This window comes from Liolophura sinensis, chromosome 10 (assembly GCF_032854445.1).
Source record: "Liolophura sinensis isolate JHLJ2023 chromosome 10, CUHK_Ljap_v2, whole genome shotgun sequence".
NCBI lineage: Eukaryota > Metazoa > Mollusca > Polyplacophora > Chitonida > Chitonidae > Liolophura > Liolophura sinensis.
In genome coordinates this window covers 27,448,857-27,469,800 of record NC_088304.1, presented here as the reverse complement: position 1 = coordinate 27,469,800, position 20,944 = coordinate 27,448,857, and the positions used below count along the sequence as shown (strand labels likewise).

Here is a 20,944-nt window from a genome sequence, read left to right as displayed (position 1 = left end):
CACGCCTTCTCACTGTGTTACACAGTGTACTAACCTGTAGGACCATAGACTGCCGTGACAGACTGATCCTTGGGTGAACCACAAGCCTTCCACTGTTCTGGCGCCCTTGCCAGACAAGACTTTTCACTGTGTTACACAGTGTACTAACCTGTAGGACCATAGACTGCCGTGACAGACTGATCCTTGGGTGAACCACAAGCCTTCCACTGTTCTGCCGCCCTTGCCAGACACGCCTTCTCACTGTGTTGAGCCCCGTTATGCTGCTCTCCATATGTGTCACGATGTTTCCCCTTCATATTCGGGTAGTTCGGACACTTCGTTATTATAAACCAACAACCTGCCAAAAAGAAGAAAATCATGTTTAGATCATATGATTAGCGTTAAACTTCATACATTACCTGCTACATATTACATCTTAAAAAAGAACGGATCACGCAAACATCGATCCCGGGTAATGAGCGAAGAATCAGGAAAATGGTACAGTCATTACTCCAACTACAAAGGACACTTCTGGCTTTCTTGTCCTTTGGAGTTGTACTTGTAACACTATTCGCATTATATGTTGAAAACTGGGCTGTTAATGTGCACAGTTCAAATGCTGACACTTGTATTGTGCAACGTGAAGGAATAGTGTTTCCTGTCTTAAGTGATTACATGCGCATATAGGCAATCTCAGTGTAGAAAAACCATTTAAATATGTATGTGAGGGTTTTTTTCGCAAAAAGTTGAGAATAGTGATCAACATGATAGAACTGCTGGTCACCTACCGACTTTGTCCGTGACTGTGTTTGGCCTGCTGCCGTCGTTCAAAAAAGCTCCTCGTGGTATATGGGAGGCTGGGGCCCTGGTGGAATGGTGACAGTCTGTACGTAATGCCGAGTTTGTCTTCCGAGGGATGGTCACTAAACACAATAATGAGACTTATCTTAATCCATACAGCATGATGCATAGATTTTAAAAGTGGACATTTCACTTGGCTGATGATAATATCATTAAAAAGGCAACAAAATTGAAATGTTTTATCTCTCAATGCATACTTTGTTTACGCTGTGAAATGGCAAGACATTCTTTGTAAATGCTCAATAGCTGGAACACTTGACTTATTAACGTCTTCTTGGAACTGTGAATATGTGGGCATCAAATGTTCGGATTGCTTGAATAATTATTACTGCTCAGCTGAATGGCCTATCCGTTTATTGCCTCAACGACAGGGGACAGAAGATTCAAGACGGACTTGAAAATAGCTTGGACCACGATTCTTCTCGATTCTGGGCAAAGGAACTCTTGGGTGTTGACTTAAGCAAAATTAGATAATATTTTACAGCTCATTCCAAGGATTAACTGTGAATGGTGAAGACAGAGCATGGTATTTTTTTATTCTGGGAATGATCTTAAATGATTGGATGTGCAGAAGATTTCTGGCGCAAAAAGAACGTAAGAACGTGGTTAAGATTACTGGATGCAATTCACGATATCCACATGTTTTGATGGTTAGAAAGATTCCTACCGTTGACAATTAAAGAAAATTTATTTATTTATCTTGCAAGGTAGAAACTGCTTGCGTCATACCGTGTTTGTAAGTAGGTCCGTAAGGAAGATGAGGACCGACCTCCGCCAATGTCGGAGGCTGACCCACACCTTGCTGCTGAGCCCAGGTTTTCGCCTCGCAGATTAAGCGGTAGTCCCCGGCTGCGCGGTTGTTAAAGTCACCTGGCTGGGCATACTGGTGGTGCAACGTATGTGACACGTGAGTTTACAAGGCAACGGTACTCAAAAATGACAGTGCATTAAAAGCTTTGGTTTTGTTTTTTAAATTTTTTAACAAAAGCTTTACAAGAGGTAAATGCTCTAAACAATACAGGTTGAATAGTATCCTCAGGACCTTGAAATTCTTTGTTTAACACACAGACAATCCAGGGGAGCAAACTTTCGCCACAACGAAATGTACGAATTTCCTCCAAACTCTGCATTTCGGTTCCATTTTATCATAGCGAATTGTAGTTACAGTTTGTTGGTGATCAGCATACATGCACGTATTAGTCGTGAGCTCTTATTCGTCCAAAATTTCATCCGAATCCGCACATAATTATTTCTATACGTACACAGACAGACAAATGAAAGCACATAATCATTTCTTTAAAATTACAGGCAGATAAATAAAAGCCGGTAAAAACATAACTTCCTTTGACGGACTGAATGTGGAATCGTAAACAGGGCAAAGACATGAGGACATTACCAACAGATTATCTCTGATCTCGTAGTATTCCTTCTTGCGAATGTCATGGACGTCCTGGTAAGAGATCTTGCTCTTGGACGATCCAGCGTAGAAGACGTTCTTGTAGATTTGATTACCTATACGTCATCAGATATATAATATCTAGTTGATGCATTAGTTGATCTACTTTTTGGTTTAAACAATAAAAGAGAAAGAACCATGAAGACCATGGGAAGGAACCAGAGAGAAACACCGTTATTCGTTAGGAACCCGAGAATCCTGCTGACGAAAAGCCGCAGCTGGCTCACTAACAGCTGGGCGACTTTAAACGCATCACTACTGGACAAGAACTTGTGATCTATAGTTTGGAATAAATTTTCTCGAATGAAGATTAACGTGTTACTCAAGAATGTTTCACCGATGCGATGCCTGTATGTTGTGTTTGGTGGAGCAGATAGGAATATAGTAAGCCACCGACATTTCACAAGCCATACTGGCGAACTTTAGCCCCTTAGATATTGGCGATAAAACACATGTGACTAAACGAAGAGAAGATTTAATCGATGGCATTGTCAACGGTGGCTGGCTCTTACTTAAATACTAAAAGAATGATTGGCCGATCAGTTTTGAGAAGAAAACAATTTAATATCGACATAAATGACATATGAAAATCTTTAATAAAAAGTAAACTGTTGTTAAGTTGGTATGGTTATTTAAGCATGCAGTGTTACTGCAAAACCCCATCATTGCAAATTTCGCTTACCTCGTGGTGCGTACGGCTGTTGGCTGTCAATCACAGCCAGCTTGGGATACTTCTTTGCCCATATGGTGCTTTTGTACGGTTGTTCCTTGATGTAGATAACAAAAAATATGACACTACAAACATTATGACACTTGAAACTAACGCAGAATACACAACTTAGTCAGACATTAATGCGACGAACGGGCATTACCGTTAGCTGCGACAACCAGTTCCTTGAGTGGTTCTGTCAGCTCTGCCTGGACATAATGTTTGATTTTTCCTCGAGGAATTTAAAAAGACAGTAACGCCTTATTGCAAAGCGACGACGTCAGGTCATATGAGAATGCTTTTTATTTTTATTTTTTGAGAGGCCACTCTCAAGAGTATTTCACCTATACTCAAAAAATAATTTTAACATAATTTTAACAGAAAGTCCGTGATGTTAGAAAGTATCCTGCTATTGCTGCAGATTATTGTGTTAACTATGAGGCACATATTCTATTAATTCAGCATGAAGGTTCTATTAGACTAGCAGGATATCATGTGAATTTGACAGATTATTGAGTTATGATAACAGAATACATTCTAGCATCACTCAGACAACAGGCATTCTGTTAAAATTAGCACATTACTATTTTCAGTGTATACAGTGGCAGTGTGATGTATAGATGTACGAATCACGGTTTGGTTAAATCTGCCAAATTTTGTTCAGTAAATGACAAACTTAGAGCCACCGATGAACCAGCAGTAAGTGAAGTAAATGCACAAATATGTAGATTCCCCGCTCTCACCAGTCATGAGGCGTTCATGACAATAGAGCTCTCGACCGTTTGCGTATTCTAACGTTCGCTGAATGTCATTCGTCTTTCGTCAATATACCGTGCTTATCTGTAAGTGACACCTGGAAATTTTCATCTGAACCTTCCCAATGGTCAACAGTTAAGCATGTATACTTGAGTTCCTCTGCCTATAAAACGGGCCACCATCCCCACAAATTCTTGAGCACGACTTTAAAGAGCGACCAATTAAGTATATAAATGGATCACAAGTATCACAAAACAACTCACTTTAAGTCGATCCATTAAGGAAGATGCGAAACCAGTGTGACCTAATCCCCGTCCGTCCATCCCGATGCCGGTTTTTGTTGCGTTATAAAACACGTTATAACGTACAACATTATCTCTGCCTCCTCCAATGTTAAGATGGAGTTCGTTCTGAAAAAGCAACATCAATCCCATCTTCTGGCCTTATATCATTAAGGATATTTAAGTGAACAAATCAAAGTTTACACTGAACGGGACAAAATGTATCATGATTACTAAATGCTTAGTTCACAAAGTGAACTGGAAACCGGATGTCAGAAATATTCCCCTTCCATCCCTCTCCATTTCCAAGAATATATAGAAGAAATTGAAAATAAAAATTATAATCAAACTGATATTGTCAGTACGCATGTAGATGTTATAGATGATATAAAAGATATACACACAGCTTCAGGGAAATTGGTGCAATGCTTCATCGGGAGTTGCGTTGACAAAATTTGTGTACATGAAAATTCATTACAAAGGCATTACGCCATTATGAAAATAATTATCCGATTGTAATTAAACTTAAGCATAACCGAGTTTAGATGATATGGAAAATGAATGGTAAGCTTTATGAAAGTAGGCTTAGTACTTGCGGAAGAGTCACACGGACAAAATCTGAATAGATGGAAAAGCACTACTAGTATTACTCGTAAGTCGTAAATGGGAGTAATTATAAAAATATCTATCCGATTGCCATTACTCCTAAGCATAGACAAATTCAGATGATAGGCAAGATATATGGTAAGTTTCAGCACAGTGGTTTGGGAGGAGATGCAGGAACAAAATCGTGTCTACAGACAGACAGACATACGCACATACAGAGCGATTCCAGTATATCCATCCTCCCAACTTCTTTGAGGGCAATATAATTTGATTTGATTTGATTGGTGTTTTACGCCGTTCTCAAGAATATTTCATTTATACGACGGCGGCCAGCATTATGGTGGGTGGAAACCGGGCAGAGCCCGGGGGAAACCTACGACCATCCGCAGGTTACTGGCAGACCTTCCCACGTACGGCCGGAGAGGAAGCCAGCATGAGCTGAACTTGAACTCACAGCGACCGCATTGGTGAGAGACTCCTGGGTCATTACGCTGCGCTAGCGCGCTAAGCAACAGAGCCACGGAGGCCCCTCAAGGGCAATATAACAACATGCGTCTAAATATTATCTGGGAACGACTGGATAGCGCCCCAACAGCGTGTCCGTGGCTTATCTGAGGAAGTCCGACGAAACGTTGGAAGAATCGCAGAAAAGAGCATAGGTGGCAGAATCATCCGAACATCCGAACGTTATATATACTTAATATATATAACAAGGTACATAACGTCAATGCCTAGGACAGAAGACCCAACTTTCCATAGCTGGATATAAAACACGGAAAAAACAATCCAAACGACGTTTGTTCGATAGCTTTACATTGATGTAAGAATCAGCAAACAAAACATGCTGCATCTTCGTTACACAAAGCCGGAAACCCGTGAGTGTGTAGGTTATTTGTTTAGTCGGACAAATCCGGCAACAGGGAAAAGGCTTGATTTCTCAGCGACGAAAGCCGCTGAAGCCACCATATTTTTACCATCGACCAAGTGAAATGTTCTTTTAATAAAACAGTTTTTATATTATTTTTTTAATACCTTGATTGTTTATCCTTTCTCTGTTTTATACTCCATAACTGTGTGTTCAACTTGCCTCCATCATTGCAATCCGTCAGGGCGAAAAACACGCATTTACACGAGCAATTAGAATAAAACAAGATCATAAGTTTCCGGAAGAATGCTAATTGTACACTAATAGCGACCTAGTAGGCTAGTCTCTCTATATCTTATTTAGTTATGGAAGACCTAATGTTGGGAGCGGTGTGCTCTTTGCAAACTGATTCATCAAGAACTTTACGTTGTGAAACACGTTCTCCTCGATGGTGACGCTGGAATACTCGTCATCCAACATGATGCCTCTGACGTCAGCTCCCGGGTAGAATCGCAACACGTGCTCGATGTGGTTCTGCTTGATGAAGTTGCCTCTCTGTAAAACAGAAGGTTGGATGAGATCACGAAGGAGTGCGCATGTTCTTCATCAAAGAATGATAAACTTGTACCCAATTCGTCCACGACGAACACAGTATACATTGTATGTGTGGCACCTTGTTCCGCTCAGTAGATGTAATCTAGGCACCGAATCACTGGTATACCAGCCGGCAACCGGCCGGACGTTCCAGATCAACAATCGATGGGCCAATGCCCAAAACAACGTTCCATAAAAACAACCACAGAAATAAGAAATTCTATGAAGTATGAAACTGAGATGGATTCATGCGAAGAGAAGCCATAAGAAATGACATATTTTGTTATCTAACGCTATACTGAGAGGTTTGACTTACAAATGTCCAGTCTCGTCCTGAGTGTATTCCTCCGCAGTCACTGGACCCAATACACAGGTGATGCATGTGGTTACGGTATATTAGGTTGTCATTGCCCTAGTCAATATGATACAAAATACAATCAACACTTGATGTAGACAGTTCAGATGTTCATGATATTTACAGTTTCATCAAACTGTACAGTTGTTGCTTCTTGGTTCGTTTCATATTGACTCGACTGGATAAGTATGTCATTGAGTTTCACCCGCCGAACATTTTAAAGGAAATATGAACTTCTTTGCTTCTTTAATTCGGTGTTGTTATGCCGAAAATGGTTTAAGAAGTGAACGTGAAGGAAAACGTTTTCCTGCAACTAATATTATTCATCAGAACGCAATACTATAATCACGGCAAATCTACTTTCATGTTCACACACAACGCCTCCTACCTGTGACACGATGACCAGAAAATCAAGGAGCATTGCTACAGGATGAGGAGAACCGCCCGGCTAAAACAAGCTGGGCCAAGAGGTGTACTCCTTTGATTTTTTTCACTGGAGCGCAACAGGAGAGAGTGGTGCACTTTTACACAAAGTGAAACCGGGTTTAGTGGACAGGATGTTTTTTTACGCTCACTTCAATACGTTAGAAGAGGGAATGACAGAACTTCATTAACCTGCGGATGGTCGTGGGTTTCCCCCAGGTTCTTCCCGCTTTCCTCCCACCATAATGCTGGCCGCGGTCGTATAAGTGAAATATCCCTGAGAACGACGTAAAAGACCAGTGAAATAAATAAATAAATAAATCAAAGCTCCATTTCTAGGGACTACACCTTCTACTCACCCACCACCAAATCCCGGTATAGCGGCCATGATGGATTTCATTAAACTGTACTTTAGCGGCCACACCTCCGACCCAGATTCCATGCTGTGTGACTGCGCCTGCGCGGGAGAAGTGGTGTATATGATTGTTCTCCACGAGGATGTTGGAAGGGCTGAGTGTTTTCCGGTTACCACCTGAAAAGTCAAAAAAAAAAAAATCACGTGTTTCTTGAAATATTCTCTGTGCCACCTTGGAATCAAGACAACAATACAACAAAAGCATCAACATGAAACTGAAAAGCTTAACTTTCCTGGATTTATTACACGTTATGAATTTTGGCTGCCTTTCCGAAAGGATTATTTGGAGTTTTGAAAGTTAAAATAATTACCCATGTGTTTACTTTTTTATGTAGAACAGATCGGCTTTTTCCCACCATATATGATGTGGTTTAAACGCAATTCCAAAGCGCTCCCTGAACTTACACGTATATCAACAGCTGTATAGCCGCGGCTTACACATTTGTAAGTCACGACCTACAAACATCCAAATGGCGTTAGATTTACAAACCTAGATCAACCTAACGACTTTAACATGGGGATACCAAAATTATAGTGATGAAAAAGCTACAAAATGTTATATGTACGTCTACCTTATCTATTATGATTTTCCTTGTGAAGACGACGTGGAAACAGTTCAGAATGATTGATGTTGTTAAATGCACGTTCATTAGCTTAAGGTATTTTTTTTCTGATTGAATGAGTTCAATGAACTATGTTTCTGGTGGTAATTTGATCACCAAACCTTTGAATTTCGAACTACGAAAGTTGCTTGAGATAAGACTTGTTGCAATAATCATACAATTAACTAAAATCGTGGAAGAAATGGTCTAGCTCCTTCAGCAAGTTTGTAGCAAATATCCATAGCTATTTGTTCCGGTTTTCACTTTCGCTGGATTCGTCTTGAATACGAAAGTGTCTCCTTTCATCATCTTGGCGTCGAAACAAGCATTAGTATAACAGCCGTCAACGAAAATGGACAATTTTATTTGATTGGTGTTCGACATAAATCACCAGAAAACTAAGAATGTATGTAAAGTACGAACTGAAGATCAATTCCTGCAAAGAGAAGCAGTGAACCAGATAGACCTATTATTATGAATTATTGCATTTTATTATATATATATATATATATATATATATATATATATATATATATATATATATATATATATATATATTTATATATATTAATAATTACGTCCACATACAGTTTATACAGTTCAGTCTCGTATATATATATATATATATATACATATATATATATATATATATATATATATATATATATATATATATATATATATATATGTAATTATATATGTAATTATTAATATATATAATAAAATGCAATAATTCATAATAATAGGTCGATCTGGTTCACTGCTTCTCTTTGCAGGAATTGATCTTCAGTTCGTACTTTACATACATTCTTAGTTATATATATATATATATATATACGAGACTGAACTGTATAAACTGTATGTGGACGTAATTATTAAAATCTTAGGCACGACTCAACTGAATGAACCCGGGCACCACCCGGGCACCACGTTATGATCATCAGTTGTTTGATCACTTACCATCGATGATTATTCCACCGTCTGAGTCGTGGACATCGCACTGTCTGATGGTTATGTGAGTGCTGTAGGATATCCCAATGCCATACGAACCTTCCAGCAAGAGATACATGTACATATGTTACGTTTACTCTGCACAATCAGATATAGACATGCACGCATGGCGTAGCCCTACGGTATATACGAGCTAGTCTTTCAGCAGGACATAAACATCCCTTTATTTTACATAATTTGAGATAAAAATGGAATTTCATTCCATGTTTAGCATAGTGTATCATTTGCGCTGTAGAAGTAAATACCACATATACGTCTATATAATGTTCTAATCGGTAATATTTTCTTTCAGAACGCGTAACTTAAATGATACATACAATAATTGTATTTTTAATTCAGCGCGTTAATCAAAATACAGCAATAAAACAAATGTCGTGGTAATTTAGAAATAAAAAAGTTTTCTTTGAACTTCTAATGAATTCTTCTTACCTTTAACATTATTGTATGACATCTGATCTTTTTTAATTGTAAAGTTTACCTGTATTTCTGATTTCCAGTCTCTCGAAATTACACGAATGCAAATTGTCCCCCTCTATGGCTTTGTGTCTACAATACTCCAACACAAGGTCCTGTATGGTTATCGAGGACACGTGCGAAAAACTGAAGTAACAGGACATCGATGATAACAGTTTTAGTGGTTAGAACAACACAGTGGAGAAAGCTGTTCAAGTAGGACACTAACATTAGATACCAGGTCCATTTAAAGAGTGGACAACACGCTGGAGAAAGCTCTTCAAGTAGGACACTAACATTAGCTACCAGGTCCGTTATTTATTTATTTTATTGGTGTTTTACGCCGTACTCAAGAATATTTCACTTATACGACGGCGGCCAGCATTATGGTGGGAGGAAACCGGGCAGAGCCCGGGGGAAACGCAAGACCATCCGCAGGTTGCTGACGGAACTTCCCACTTACGGCCATAGAGGAAGCCAGCATGAGCTGGACTTGAAGTCACAGCGACCGCATTGGTGAGGGACTCCTGAGTCTTTACGCTACGCTAGCGCGTTAACCAACTGAGCCACGGAAGCCCCACCAGGTCCGTTTAAACAGTGTACAACACGCTGGAGAAAGCTGTTCAAGTAGGACACTAACATTAGCTACCAGATCCACTTAAATACTGGACAATACGATGGACAAAGCTCGTCAGGTAGGACACTAACATCAACTACCAGGTCTATTTAACAGTGGACAACACGTTGGAGAAAGTTCTTCAAGTAGGACACCAGCATTAGCTGTTTTAACAAGATCACTGGATAGAAGACAAGAGTCTTAGCTTCATTTAAACATTGCGCTATGCGGTGGAAAAAGCTTCACAAGTACAACAGTTACACTGTGGCTGTCATATAGGGACTATACCGGAGATTTTGAATCAAAAATCCGTATCCAGTCTATAATCCAGTCAAGGTTTTCCGGATTTATCACGAATAACTCAAATTACTTCCTTTCAGTAAAAATCAAACTCGTATTTGTACTATTTCTAGGTTTCAAATGCAATTTTTAAAACTTTATTACACGTGAAGCTGATTTATTTGTGAAAAGATAATTGTTTGGGCTATTCTCAAATAATAGCTGAAATAATAACACAGTGCAACATATCCGATATAATAGTGACTGCTACGCCTATTATAGTGTACCAGGTCGGCGCATACAAACACATGTAAGTACCTGTGCCGCTGAACTTACTGGAATATATCGGAAATCATAGAGGCGTATATAATATCATTGTTGGAGATGGTTCCCGAATGCTCCGGTGGCCATAAGTACAGCATACCCGATTTTCTGTCAATATAATACTCTCCCTGAAAAGGAAACCATGATATAAACATATGTACACCTAAAGAGGTAGTGTATGTTTTCTAACTGTTAAATAGGGTCTACCAGTCCAACATGTACAGCAAATCGATGTAATAATTACGATTTTACCCATATGGTGATTATTGGTTTCTTTTGGTCGATTCTTGTTCACATAATATTTTTGCAAAACATAGTGTACAATAAAGCGCTCAACGAAAGCAATATCACGCCCACAATGTAATATCCCAAGTCCACGAGGCAATAGCCAAAGATCTCGTGCTAATGTCCAGCAACCACGTGTGTTTATTCTGCTGCAGTTATCTCCCTTTCGGGTCTCTCCGGCATGTGCTTGTTTGTAAAAGAAACGACCTGGCGATGCCTTCATCTGACATGGACGTACAAATTCAGCCATTGAAATGTACAAACTGAGCAAGGGCACTGCTTTGCGGTATAAAAAAAACCTATAGTGCATGCAGTTGGATGGGATATCATGAATTGTCAGCACTCAAGTGATTTTCATGTGATATCTCCAGTTGACAATATCCAGGTAGTGCATGCTGTAGGGTGGGACATCAGGAATTGTCAGCTCGAGATAAGTGATATTCAACGAGGGCTTTCATTATACCGAGAAAAACAGTACCTTTGCGAGTAGTACTTTAAATCCCTCTCAAAGAGAGATAACTTTTGTGGAATAAACGCACGTGATCATTGGAAGTTAGCATAATATTTTGTGAGCGAAACGTTGCATTCCTTGGCGCGGGTGATAGTTGTACATCATCTTTTGCGGAAGGGGGCCTCCGTGGCTCAGTTGGTTAGCGCGCTAGCGCAGCGTAATAACCCAGGAGTTTCTCACCAATGCGGTCGCTGTGAGATCGAGTTTAGCTCATACAGGCTTCCTCTCCGGCCGTACGTGGGAAGGTCTGTCAGCAACATGCGAATGGTCGTGGGTTTCCCCCGGGCTCTGCCCGGTTTCCACCCACCATAATGCTGGCCGCCGTCGCATAAGTGAAATATTCTTGAGTACGGCGTAAAACACCAATCAAATAAATAAATAAATAAATCTTTTTCGGAATATCACGTGACCGTCTCTCGACCAACAGAGATCGAGAGTTATCCAATGAGGTATAATAACTCTTGTTATCCCATCTAAGACCGTGCACTATTCTCATAGTATACCTCTTGGTCAAGCTCAGACAGGGCATTGAAGACGTTGAAATAACCGCCTTGGTTGTTGTATCCGGCACTAGCTCCGGGTTCTATTTTACCTGTGAAAACATGTCAGAAAACTTAACGCATTTGACATTTGGTATAGCTACATAACATTAGTTATATAAATTAATTCTTGTTATAAATGTATTCCGCAAACTACATGTATTTTTTTTTTATTTGACTGTTTTTTTTTTTACGCCGCACTTAAGGATATTTCACTTGGTCAGCATTATAGTGGGAGGAAACTGGGCACGGCCCGGGGAAACCCATGACATATCCAGAATTTCAATATCTTCTTGGTAAAAGAAAGGAAAAAAAGAACGGACTCGACAGAACGTCAAGACAGGAAAGTACATGCATTTGTCTTATTCAACAATAATATATTAAGACGAAAAGCAAACTAACCAGGTCTCATTCCGAATGAGATTTTTCCATTGAGAGTCATCGTTCTGGAGTTAGTGTCAATGCTGGTCACGTGGACAGAGTCGTCCGCCCATCCCCAGTACCTAAGGGGGCAAACACATAAGGCAAACTTTAAGCAGATGCCATTGTATAACCGTCGGCCCTGGGTGCATCCAGACCCGATGAAAACATCATTCAGATGCACCTTCTTTATGGAATGACAAATTTGGACGTGATCGTCTGATATGAATTATAAAGCGCCACGCCAAGTGATTCTCCTTTTCACCGACAATCATATTTTTGTGTATTGCGTTTATAATCATATAACAGTCGCTATTGTACATATCCTGTAATGCAATCGGGTACATTTGATGTCAGTGTTACACTTGACTATCTTTTGTTATGTAGAAAAGACCCGAAGAGATATTCGTCAAGAAAGCAGGACGCACGATGTGGGAGATATCATGGTTAAAACCAAGTTCAACAGAGGATCAACGGGGAAGAAAAGTGTGCATAATTAATAAGGATAATGAAAGTAGAATATTGTGTCATTTTACCAGAATCCGTAGACCCAGAGATCGTTTTCGTTCTTCCACTTCCTGGCTCGACTGTCCAGACTCGGGGAATAGGTAAATCTGTGACCCTTCTCCCCATCTGGTGTAGAGATGACGTCAACATACGACCCCTGGGTGTTTGGAAATAAGGAATATAATTAGCTATAATTCAAAGTGTTCTATAGACTATAGCACAGTTGATGAGTTGTCAGCGATGGTGTAGTATACTTATTCTGTCCTATTCTGTTCTAGTGCCAGTCATGGTGATTTAAGGATCATATCGAAATGTATTTGAAGGCTATATAAAGACAGCACTGTCGTCTTTTCATCTTTGTGTTCAATACAGCAATCTCCACATAACCATCTGTCACTGCAGAAGGTAATATCTTAGAAAGCAGAAATCAAAACAGACCTGCAGGGGTTAGTGTTTATTCTCACATATATTACCCCAATGAGCGTTGTAGAGCGTTTCATTTTCACATTTATATTTTCACTTTATAAAACTGATATGAATTTTAAACTATGATGACGACTTACTACAACTGTCTTGACTTTGTCTACCAGACTTAAGCGTTAGAGTATCTTATGATATCAAATTATCTTAAAAATAAGACTAAACACTTTGCAGGGCATGACGTTAACTCACGTCGTTTGGCCATCTGGCGAGCTGGAGAGGTTTACTGTTATAAAAGACCTCTAACTGTGCCGTCCTCTGAGCGTAGAACCCGAATCTGTCCAATTGTCCCAGCTGAGATAGGGATATTCCTACGTCTGAGAACCGCAACTGGCGGACCTGTCAAAAGATGTTATCATAAGCGTTTTGAAAATACATCTAAAGGATTTATCCATGTAACAGTTTTTCAAAAATAGCATTGTACTTGATTGTTTTTTTAAATTAACATTAAATTGTTTCAAATAGCAATGAATTTGTTTTTTTCCTTCAAACATAACATTGCATTTGTTGTTTTTCGAAACGGGATCACGCTATTTGAGGTAGACTGAAAATTTGCTAACCATTTGCTAATTATCACTATATTCGGTACCCTAGTTTTTACTTTATGTTGATGTCTTTAGTGCTATTCAGTATACACGTCCAGTTATAAACTAAGGGACATATTCTAAAAATGAAATATCCCCATGGAGCAAAATGTAGACAAACATATCTTAGTCAATTACTTATTTTAGGGAAATATACAGCTCGATTTTACTATGCCGAAGCAGTTCTAGACAGCTTTTATTGTATTAAGTAAATGGACCTAACATATTTGCATGTAAATTAGCTTAAAGAGTTTAGGGCTTAGGGAGGCAACTCTGTTACACAATGGTTACCCCTATAGAGTTGTCAAGAGTTTTATATAGTAAAAGTGCAGCTGCTGAATGTGGTTTTGGTGAGATAAAGCGAATATTCAATCTTCCTGTATACGCGATCATACTGATGTTGTAATGATTCGCTTGGACTCACTTGTTCACTGTTTGAGTCTCATAATGCTGTGTTCTTGTTCCAAAGCTCTAAAAGTTCCTGATACATAGAAATTTTATACATGACAACTAATTTCTAGATATTTTCTCGGAATAACAAGAGTGAGAGGAATCTCCATTTGCAATGTTAATGCTCGTACCTTGTGATGGGCGACAGCCGGTATAACCTGTAAGACATGAGGATTGGTGACAGGGTGAAAATGGGACGCGCCCAACCTTTTGCCACCGGTCTGAAAAGAAGCAGAATATGACAACAACAATCAGAATTTTTCACGGTCAATGCGCGAAATATTAGTCAAAACACACCTTTGTCTGTTCACATAAATAGATGCTGTTGTATGTACAAACTATGAAACATATTCTGTTAGAAAGCAAAAGACATTTAATTGTATAATGAATGACACACAACTATTTTCAGTTGTTGTTATCTCCTAATTTTGAATAATACGGGTAATATACAATGGCAGAGGAGGTTATGAGTAAAGGCAGCCGGGCAGATAGTGCTGTAAGCAGCCGCCCTTCTCCACCTACAAGCACCTGGTGGACATAACAGAAGTGATGTAAGAACCAGCGAGAGTTGAATTTGAACTCGTGACCTCAAAGGTAATGGCTCCGTCTCCTTCTAATAGACGGCAGGTTTTGTGGATGACTGAGCCTGCAAGTGCGCCAGTTGTACGCACAGCAAATAATACAATTGCAGACTGAGATTGCTGCTGCTAATGTACTGCACAACGTAGTTTTGTATCCAAAACCTTCAGAGGCAAACAAATATCTGAGTTCACATGCCTCAGGAAAACTTTTGCAATATTGCCGTTTTTATTATGGAGAAAGTATAATATCGATGGACTTTAGATACGATTCTTTTCGTGCACTTTCTCAAATTTTAAATTATAGTTTTGTACTTCCAATTTAGACAACAATCAAAGAATTTCCCAGATGTAATAAGAAGAACTTATGAAACTCCACAAAATCCAACCATTACTCCCCTCACTCCAAGGGATTCTTTTCACTAAATCTCTGCCTCAAGGCCTACTGGTAAATCTTGATGAGACGTTCCAAGTCTATAACTGTAAGACCCATTTCCAACACAACTTAAAACACCCCAAAAGTATATAATAATTGAATAAAAAATATAATTACTGATCAAAGCTGGCAGCATGAGAAAGTGACACATCCTTTGCCCCACAGTGTCTAGCAATACTTAAACTGAAAATACTTTCGGAAACATTTACAGACGTAGTTGTTCCTTACCACGTGAGCTTCTTCGTGATTGTAGGACCTGAACGTGATTGGATGGCCGTACTCCTTCGTGAATGTAATCGTGCTCGTCACATCGTGGTAACCCCTCATCAGCTCGATGTATACAGCTTACAAAAATGCAATAATCAACGCAGATGAGAATTGAAATTAGAGTTTGTGAGGACTTTATGACTATGTTTAGCTATTAATATTGAGATGGAAATGACTCTAAAACGGGTTCTAGTGGTTTTAACCCATGGACATATGAGCTGCCAACAGTTTGACGTTTCTCTTACAAATCAATGACAGTGAAATATTTGACCAATATATCACCATACATGTACAAACTAAGCGGAGGTTTATGCTAGCTACATGCGAATTTACAGTAATTAAAAAAGGCATTACACCTGAAAACTAGAAATTTAACAGTGACGTTATGTAGGAGCATGTTCGAGCACTTCCGGATTGTCCAGCTGGGGCTTTAGGCGGGAGGTGTTGATGTACATGACGAATTGCTGAGATGTTTTCCAGGATTTTCAGAGATTCCTTCACCAACAAACCTCACCGCGACAGTTTAAATGAACCATTCATAACCCTGAACAGGGTTTAACTCCTGTCAAATATATATGAAAGCTAATTGGCTGACTCTCTCTTAATAGTCAGAAATAATGCTAGTCGTGACGACAACAGTGTTATTGTAGAGAGACAGAATCAGAAGAAACAGACTCACCATTCCCTCTAACATCCGCATCATACAGCCTGGATTCTGCTTTCGTCAAAGTCTTCAGAGGATGGGAGGAGGACAGCCTAGTTTCGGACAGATTATGACAGCGGGAAATATCACTCTTTGTTGTTCTCATTGCTGGTGAGTGACACGTGCGGGTTGTATAAAGGTAACTTACCAGTTGTTATTATTACACTGCAACTTACAGTCATGTACATAGCTAGCTCATATTTTGCTCTGGTTGCTGTATCTTGCAATTTTACACAAGGAACACATTGACACAAGTCTCATCTGTTGTTTTTCTCACCAGAAGGTGACACAAGCATTATAATACAACGGTGTCTAAAACTGACCCGCCGTTGTTGTTGCAATTGTGGGCTAATGACACGCACAGTACTGCAAAAGAATAGCTGAGTCAAAGCTGCTTAAATACATGGTATTGTATATCGGAAAACTCACCCGTTGTTGTTGTCATTTCCTGACGGTGACACGTACAAGTGAACGTCAGCTCCTGCCGCAAAAGTGCCTGTTAGACAGGATAGGAGAGCCAGAGCTGCCATCTTGCTCGTGGAACCACCGGCTGATAATAAACAACTATGAAAATATGCGTGCAACCTTGAGTTTAGATGTGACCTGAATTATACTCCATGAGCTGGATAGATCTATCCGTGCTGCTTATCTGAGGGTCTACGATAAACTTGTTTTTCCGGAATATTCCACCAGTAGGTGATGTCAGGTGATATTAGACACAACATAGAACAAAACAGCGGAACATGACACATTTTAGACTTAATGCATTTCGAAGGGGGTATTGTTTTTCTGTTCTTTAGAAAGTACATATGTACCAAGTGACATAGGTAGCATATGCATACTCGTTTAATCAAATCACGCCTGTAAAGACTTCAGAGACTTCTTTCACAGCGTTACATAGATGCAATTTACCGTAATTGTATTTCTTACAAAATAACTCTTTGACCTTTACAAGACTGGGCGATCATCTAGCTTGAACATCGAAACCAGGGCAGTAACTAACATACACAATGGTTTCATTGTTTGGCAAGAGTCATTCGTTTTATCAAATCGCCGTTTTAACGGCTAAAGTGGGACGAAAAAAATTTTTTTCGAGATATTAAACTTCACCTTAATTGATACGAATGCGAAGCACATGTATAGGCTGGAAAAACTATGTATTTCACTAATACATTAACAATATTGAGGTAGTCTTGTATGAAGCTCTCAAGATGTATATCATTACACAACGTGCCGTGACAAACTACATTAGTTTACCACATACGTTTACTTCGTATTATCGTTTGTGTTGGCATGAACTAATTTAGTAAGTTTTTCGATGCACGAGGGTTAAAAGCAGATGGCGGCAACAGGAAACTAATGCATAGGAAGCTAAATGTAACCTGTCATGTTTTATGGAAATCCTTTCCAGAACGAGTACCTTCTGTCTTACGATTTAAGCGATAACGTTCATACTTTCAATTTAAAATATATATTAAGCTGGAATATCAAGCTGTTCTATTAAGCTAACTTAAGCATTTAAGCGCATGTTGAAGAAACAAATACCCAAAACGTATTGTATTTATAAGTTTTATATATGTATAAAGACTATATGAACAGCTCGACCAAAACTAGTAACTCTTGAGGAAGGAATCTTTGAGCGTTTTGTAACAATGATACATTTACATGTATATTGTTACCCATTAGAATAACGGTATATAAGCCAGTTGTTCAAGTATCCCTGAGGATCCAAGCATGATCACTCAGTTGACCACGCTGCAAAGTATGTCTTTTGCAAAATTAAGATCGCCCATATCAATTTCAGGACACCTTACCATACAGTGCCGAATTAAAATCGAGATATCCCAAACTTACTATGATTAACACCCACTTCCCTGATGCATCCTCTATGGCTAAGGTGTTGTTTACCACGTTCTCTACTTTAATTTAATATTAGTCAACTGCATCTATGACGTCAGGGAATCCTCTGTGGTTTTTCACAAAAGAAGGGAAATTTGCCTCTGTAACTAACCTTACGGGTCATGTACTTGCTGTAGGCCTACATGTTTTTTTCGAGATTAGTTAGAACAACACAAAAGACAAAACGATTGTTGGCAATGAATGGAGATCTTAAAAACGACATCAGCTTTTTAATCACGTTCAGAACAGAGCACAGCTTCGCAATCAGTACAGAACTTATCCTGCTTTAGAATAACATAGATCGAGTGAGTGAATGAGTGAGTTAGTGAGTGCTTGGGGTTTAGCGTCGTACTGAACAATTTTTCAGTCATGTGACGACGAAGGAATCCTGAGAGTACATGTAATGTGCCTTCTTTTTGCAGGACGGATTTCCACCGCTCTTTTATCTAGTGCTGCTTCACAGAAACGCCTTACCGAAGGCAAGTAAGCCGCTGCGCCTGAACCATTATACTGATACGGGTCAATTAGTCTTTGCACTATCCCCTTCATGCTGAACGTCAAGCGAGGAAGTTACAACTTCCTCTTTTAAGGTCTTAGGAGCAACTCGACCCAGGGTTGACCCTGGATCTACTGGACATTGATCAAAGCCATCGTAAATGTTTAACATGAATAATCACAATACCATAAAATGTGCAGTGTTTTAAGTTGTGCTTATCTTATGTCGCTATAAGTAATCAGATTTATCGGAACATATTTCCTCATAAACATTCCTGAGAAGACATCTTTTATAGTTTAAACAGCATCAACAAGAAATAATATTTCGACATTAACAACAATTTTCTGACAAAATAATAAAATAATGATGCACTGGAAAGTACACAACGTACCCACTCGTACACAGTTCATTTGAAAAGGACCTCTAATCTAAATTGTAGAATATTTATTTATTTATTTGATTGGTGTTTTACGCCGTACTCAAGAATATTTCACTTATACGACGGCGGCCAGCATTATAGTGGGAAGAAACAGGGCAGAGCCAGGGGGAAAGCCACCACCATCCGCAGGTTGTTGCCAGACATTCCCACTTACGGCAGAAGAGGAAGCCAGCATAAGCTGGACTTGAACTCACAGCGACCGCTTTGGTGAGAGGTCCCTGGGTTATTACGCTGCGCTAGCGCGCTAACCAACTGAGCCGCGGAGGCCCAAATTATAGAACATGCGTGAATCTCTGTTGTGTGAGAAACGGTGACTGATAATGTGTCCACCCGCAAGGACTCAATGAAAAGCTTAGCTTTTGTGGCCCACTCATTCTCTTATCTGATTCCATGGCAGCTTAGCAATTTTGTGGATAACCACAAATCGCGATAACATGTGTGATGTTTCGTAACATGTGGTACCTTCACATAGGACTATCTTTTCAAAGTATGCCAGAGCGACTTCAATAACCCATCGTCCAATTACTTCAGACTTATGTGTGAGGCTTCCAAGTGGGGACCTCAAGAAAACATCGGGCACCTTCCTACAGAGGTTAAAGTGGGTTTTTATCTTCCTTATGAGCCAACCTACCAACATGGTCAGTTGAGTATATTCTGTAGATGCACAGCCCCATGATCAGCTTTGGGTTAACCGTAAATTGTCTTGATTAACACTAAATAAAAAATTATGTTTTTTTTAATTAATTCGAAAAGTATATTAAGATTGTTAGGATAAGAGGTATTCTATTGATAAGTGAAGTTAAAACAACGGCTGTGAAGGATTTTCAATCGTTTTATTATATTAGATGGGCCAAAAAATTAAGCTATAAACCTTTCAATTTCGTAAATATTAAATAAAAGTTTTTCATACACATAACTTGCACTGCATCCGGCAAATTGCTGTATCACAGATTAAATAGTATTAAAATATTATTAATTTTTTGGCTATTTTAGTATTCCTTCGGCCTTGTTTGTGAAATTTTCATCTCATAGCGATTAACTAATGTGTACGAAATACCAAAACTTAATTACCTTTTGGGGCCTCCGTGGCTCAGTCGGTTAGCGCTAGCACAGCGTAATGACCCTAGAGTCTCTCACCAATGCGGTCGCTGTGAGTTCAAGTCCAGCTCATGCTGGCTTCCTCTCTGGCCGTATGCGGGAAGGTCTGTCAGCAACCTACGGATGGTCGTGGCTTTCACCCTGGCTCTGCTCGGTTTCCTCGCACCATAATGCTGGCCGCCGTCGTATAAGTGAAATATTCTTGAGTACGGCGTAAAACACCAATCCCCAAAAAAAATAATTACCTTTCAAACGTCTTGAAAAATTACATATTTAACCATGAACTGTTTCGGTACGCGACCTGAATATTCTGATAGAAGACTGTACACACTATGGCGTTGGACCTTCTACGCTAGTTAATGCTGCAGAAAGGAGATACAAACGTCAGGATTCACGAATTCGAGACAAACTTGCTACTTGCTAGGTATGATAAACTCACGTATGCCAAAAAGCGTTATATACTACAAGTGTGGTAGTTTGGTATAATACAAGTGTGGTAGTTTGACATACTACAAGTGTGGTAGTTTGACATAATACAAGTGTGGTAGTTTGGCATAATACAAGTGTGATAGTTTGACATACTACAAGTGTGGTAGTTTGAAATATTACAAGTGTGGTAGTTTGACATACTACAAGTGTGGTAGTTTGACATACTACAAGTGTGGTA

The 20,944-nt window shown here is 39.4% G+C and overlaps 1 protein-coding gene across 1 annotated transcript; it reads right to left on the bottom strand.

Moving 5' to 3' along the window:
• Positions 1-143: 143 nt before the first annotated feature.
• On the bottom strand, positions 144-16,878 carry LOC135477063 (uncharacterized). The gene is made up of 20 exons (XM_064757215.1): positions 16,775-16,878; positions 16,322-16,398; positions 15,604-15,719; positions 14,493-14,582; positions 13,520-13,666; positions 12,877-13,004; positions 12,323-12,423; positions 11,885-11,973; positions 10,598-10,713; positions 9,392-9,513; positions 8,863-8,952; positions 7,245-7,417; positions 6,424-6,519; positions 5,940-6,068; positions 4,025-4,171; positions 2,979-3,063; positions 2,237-2,352; positions 1,570-1,723; positions 768-902; positions 144-337 (listed from the first exon to the last, which is right to left on the bottom strand). The coding sequence occupies exons 1-20, from the start codon at positions 16,873-16,875 to the stop codon at positions 144-146; spliced, it is 2,406 nt and encodes an 801-aa protein (XP_064613285.1). The 5' UTR covers positions 16,876-16,878.
• Positions 16,879-20,944: the final 4,066 nt, after the last annotated feature.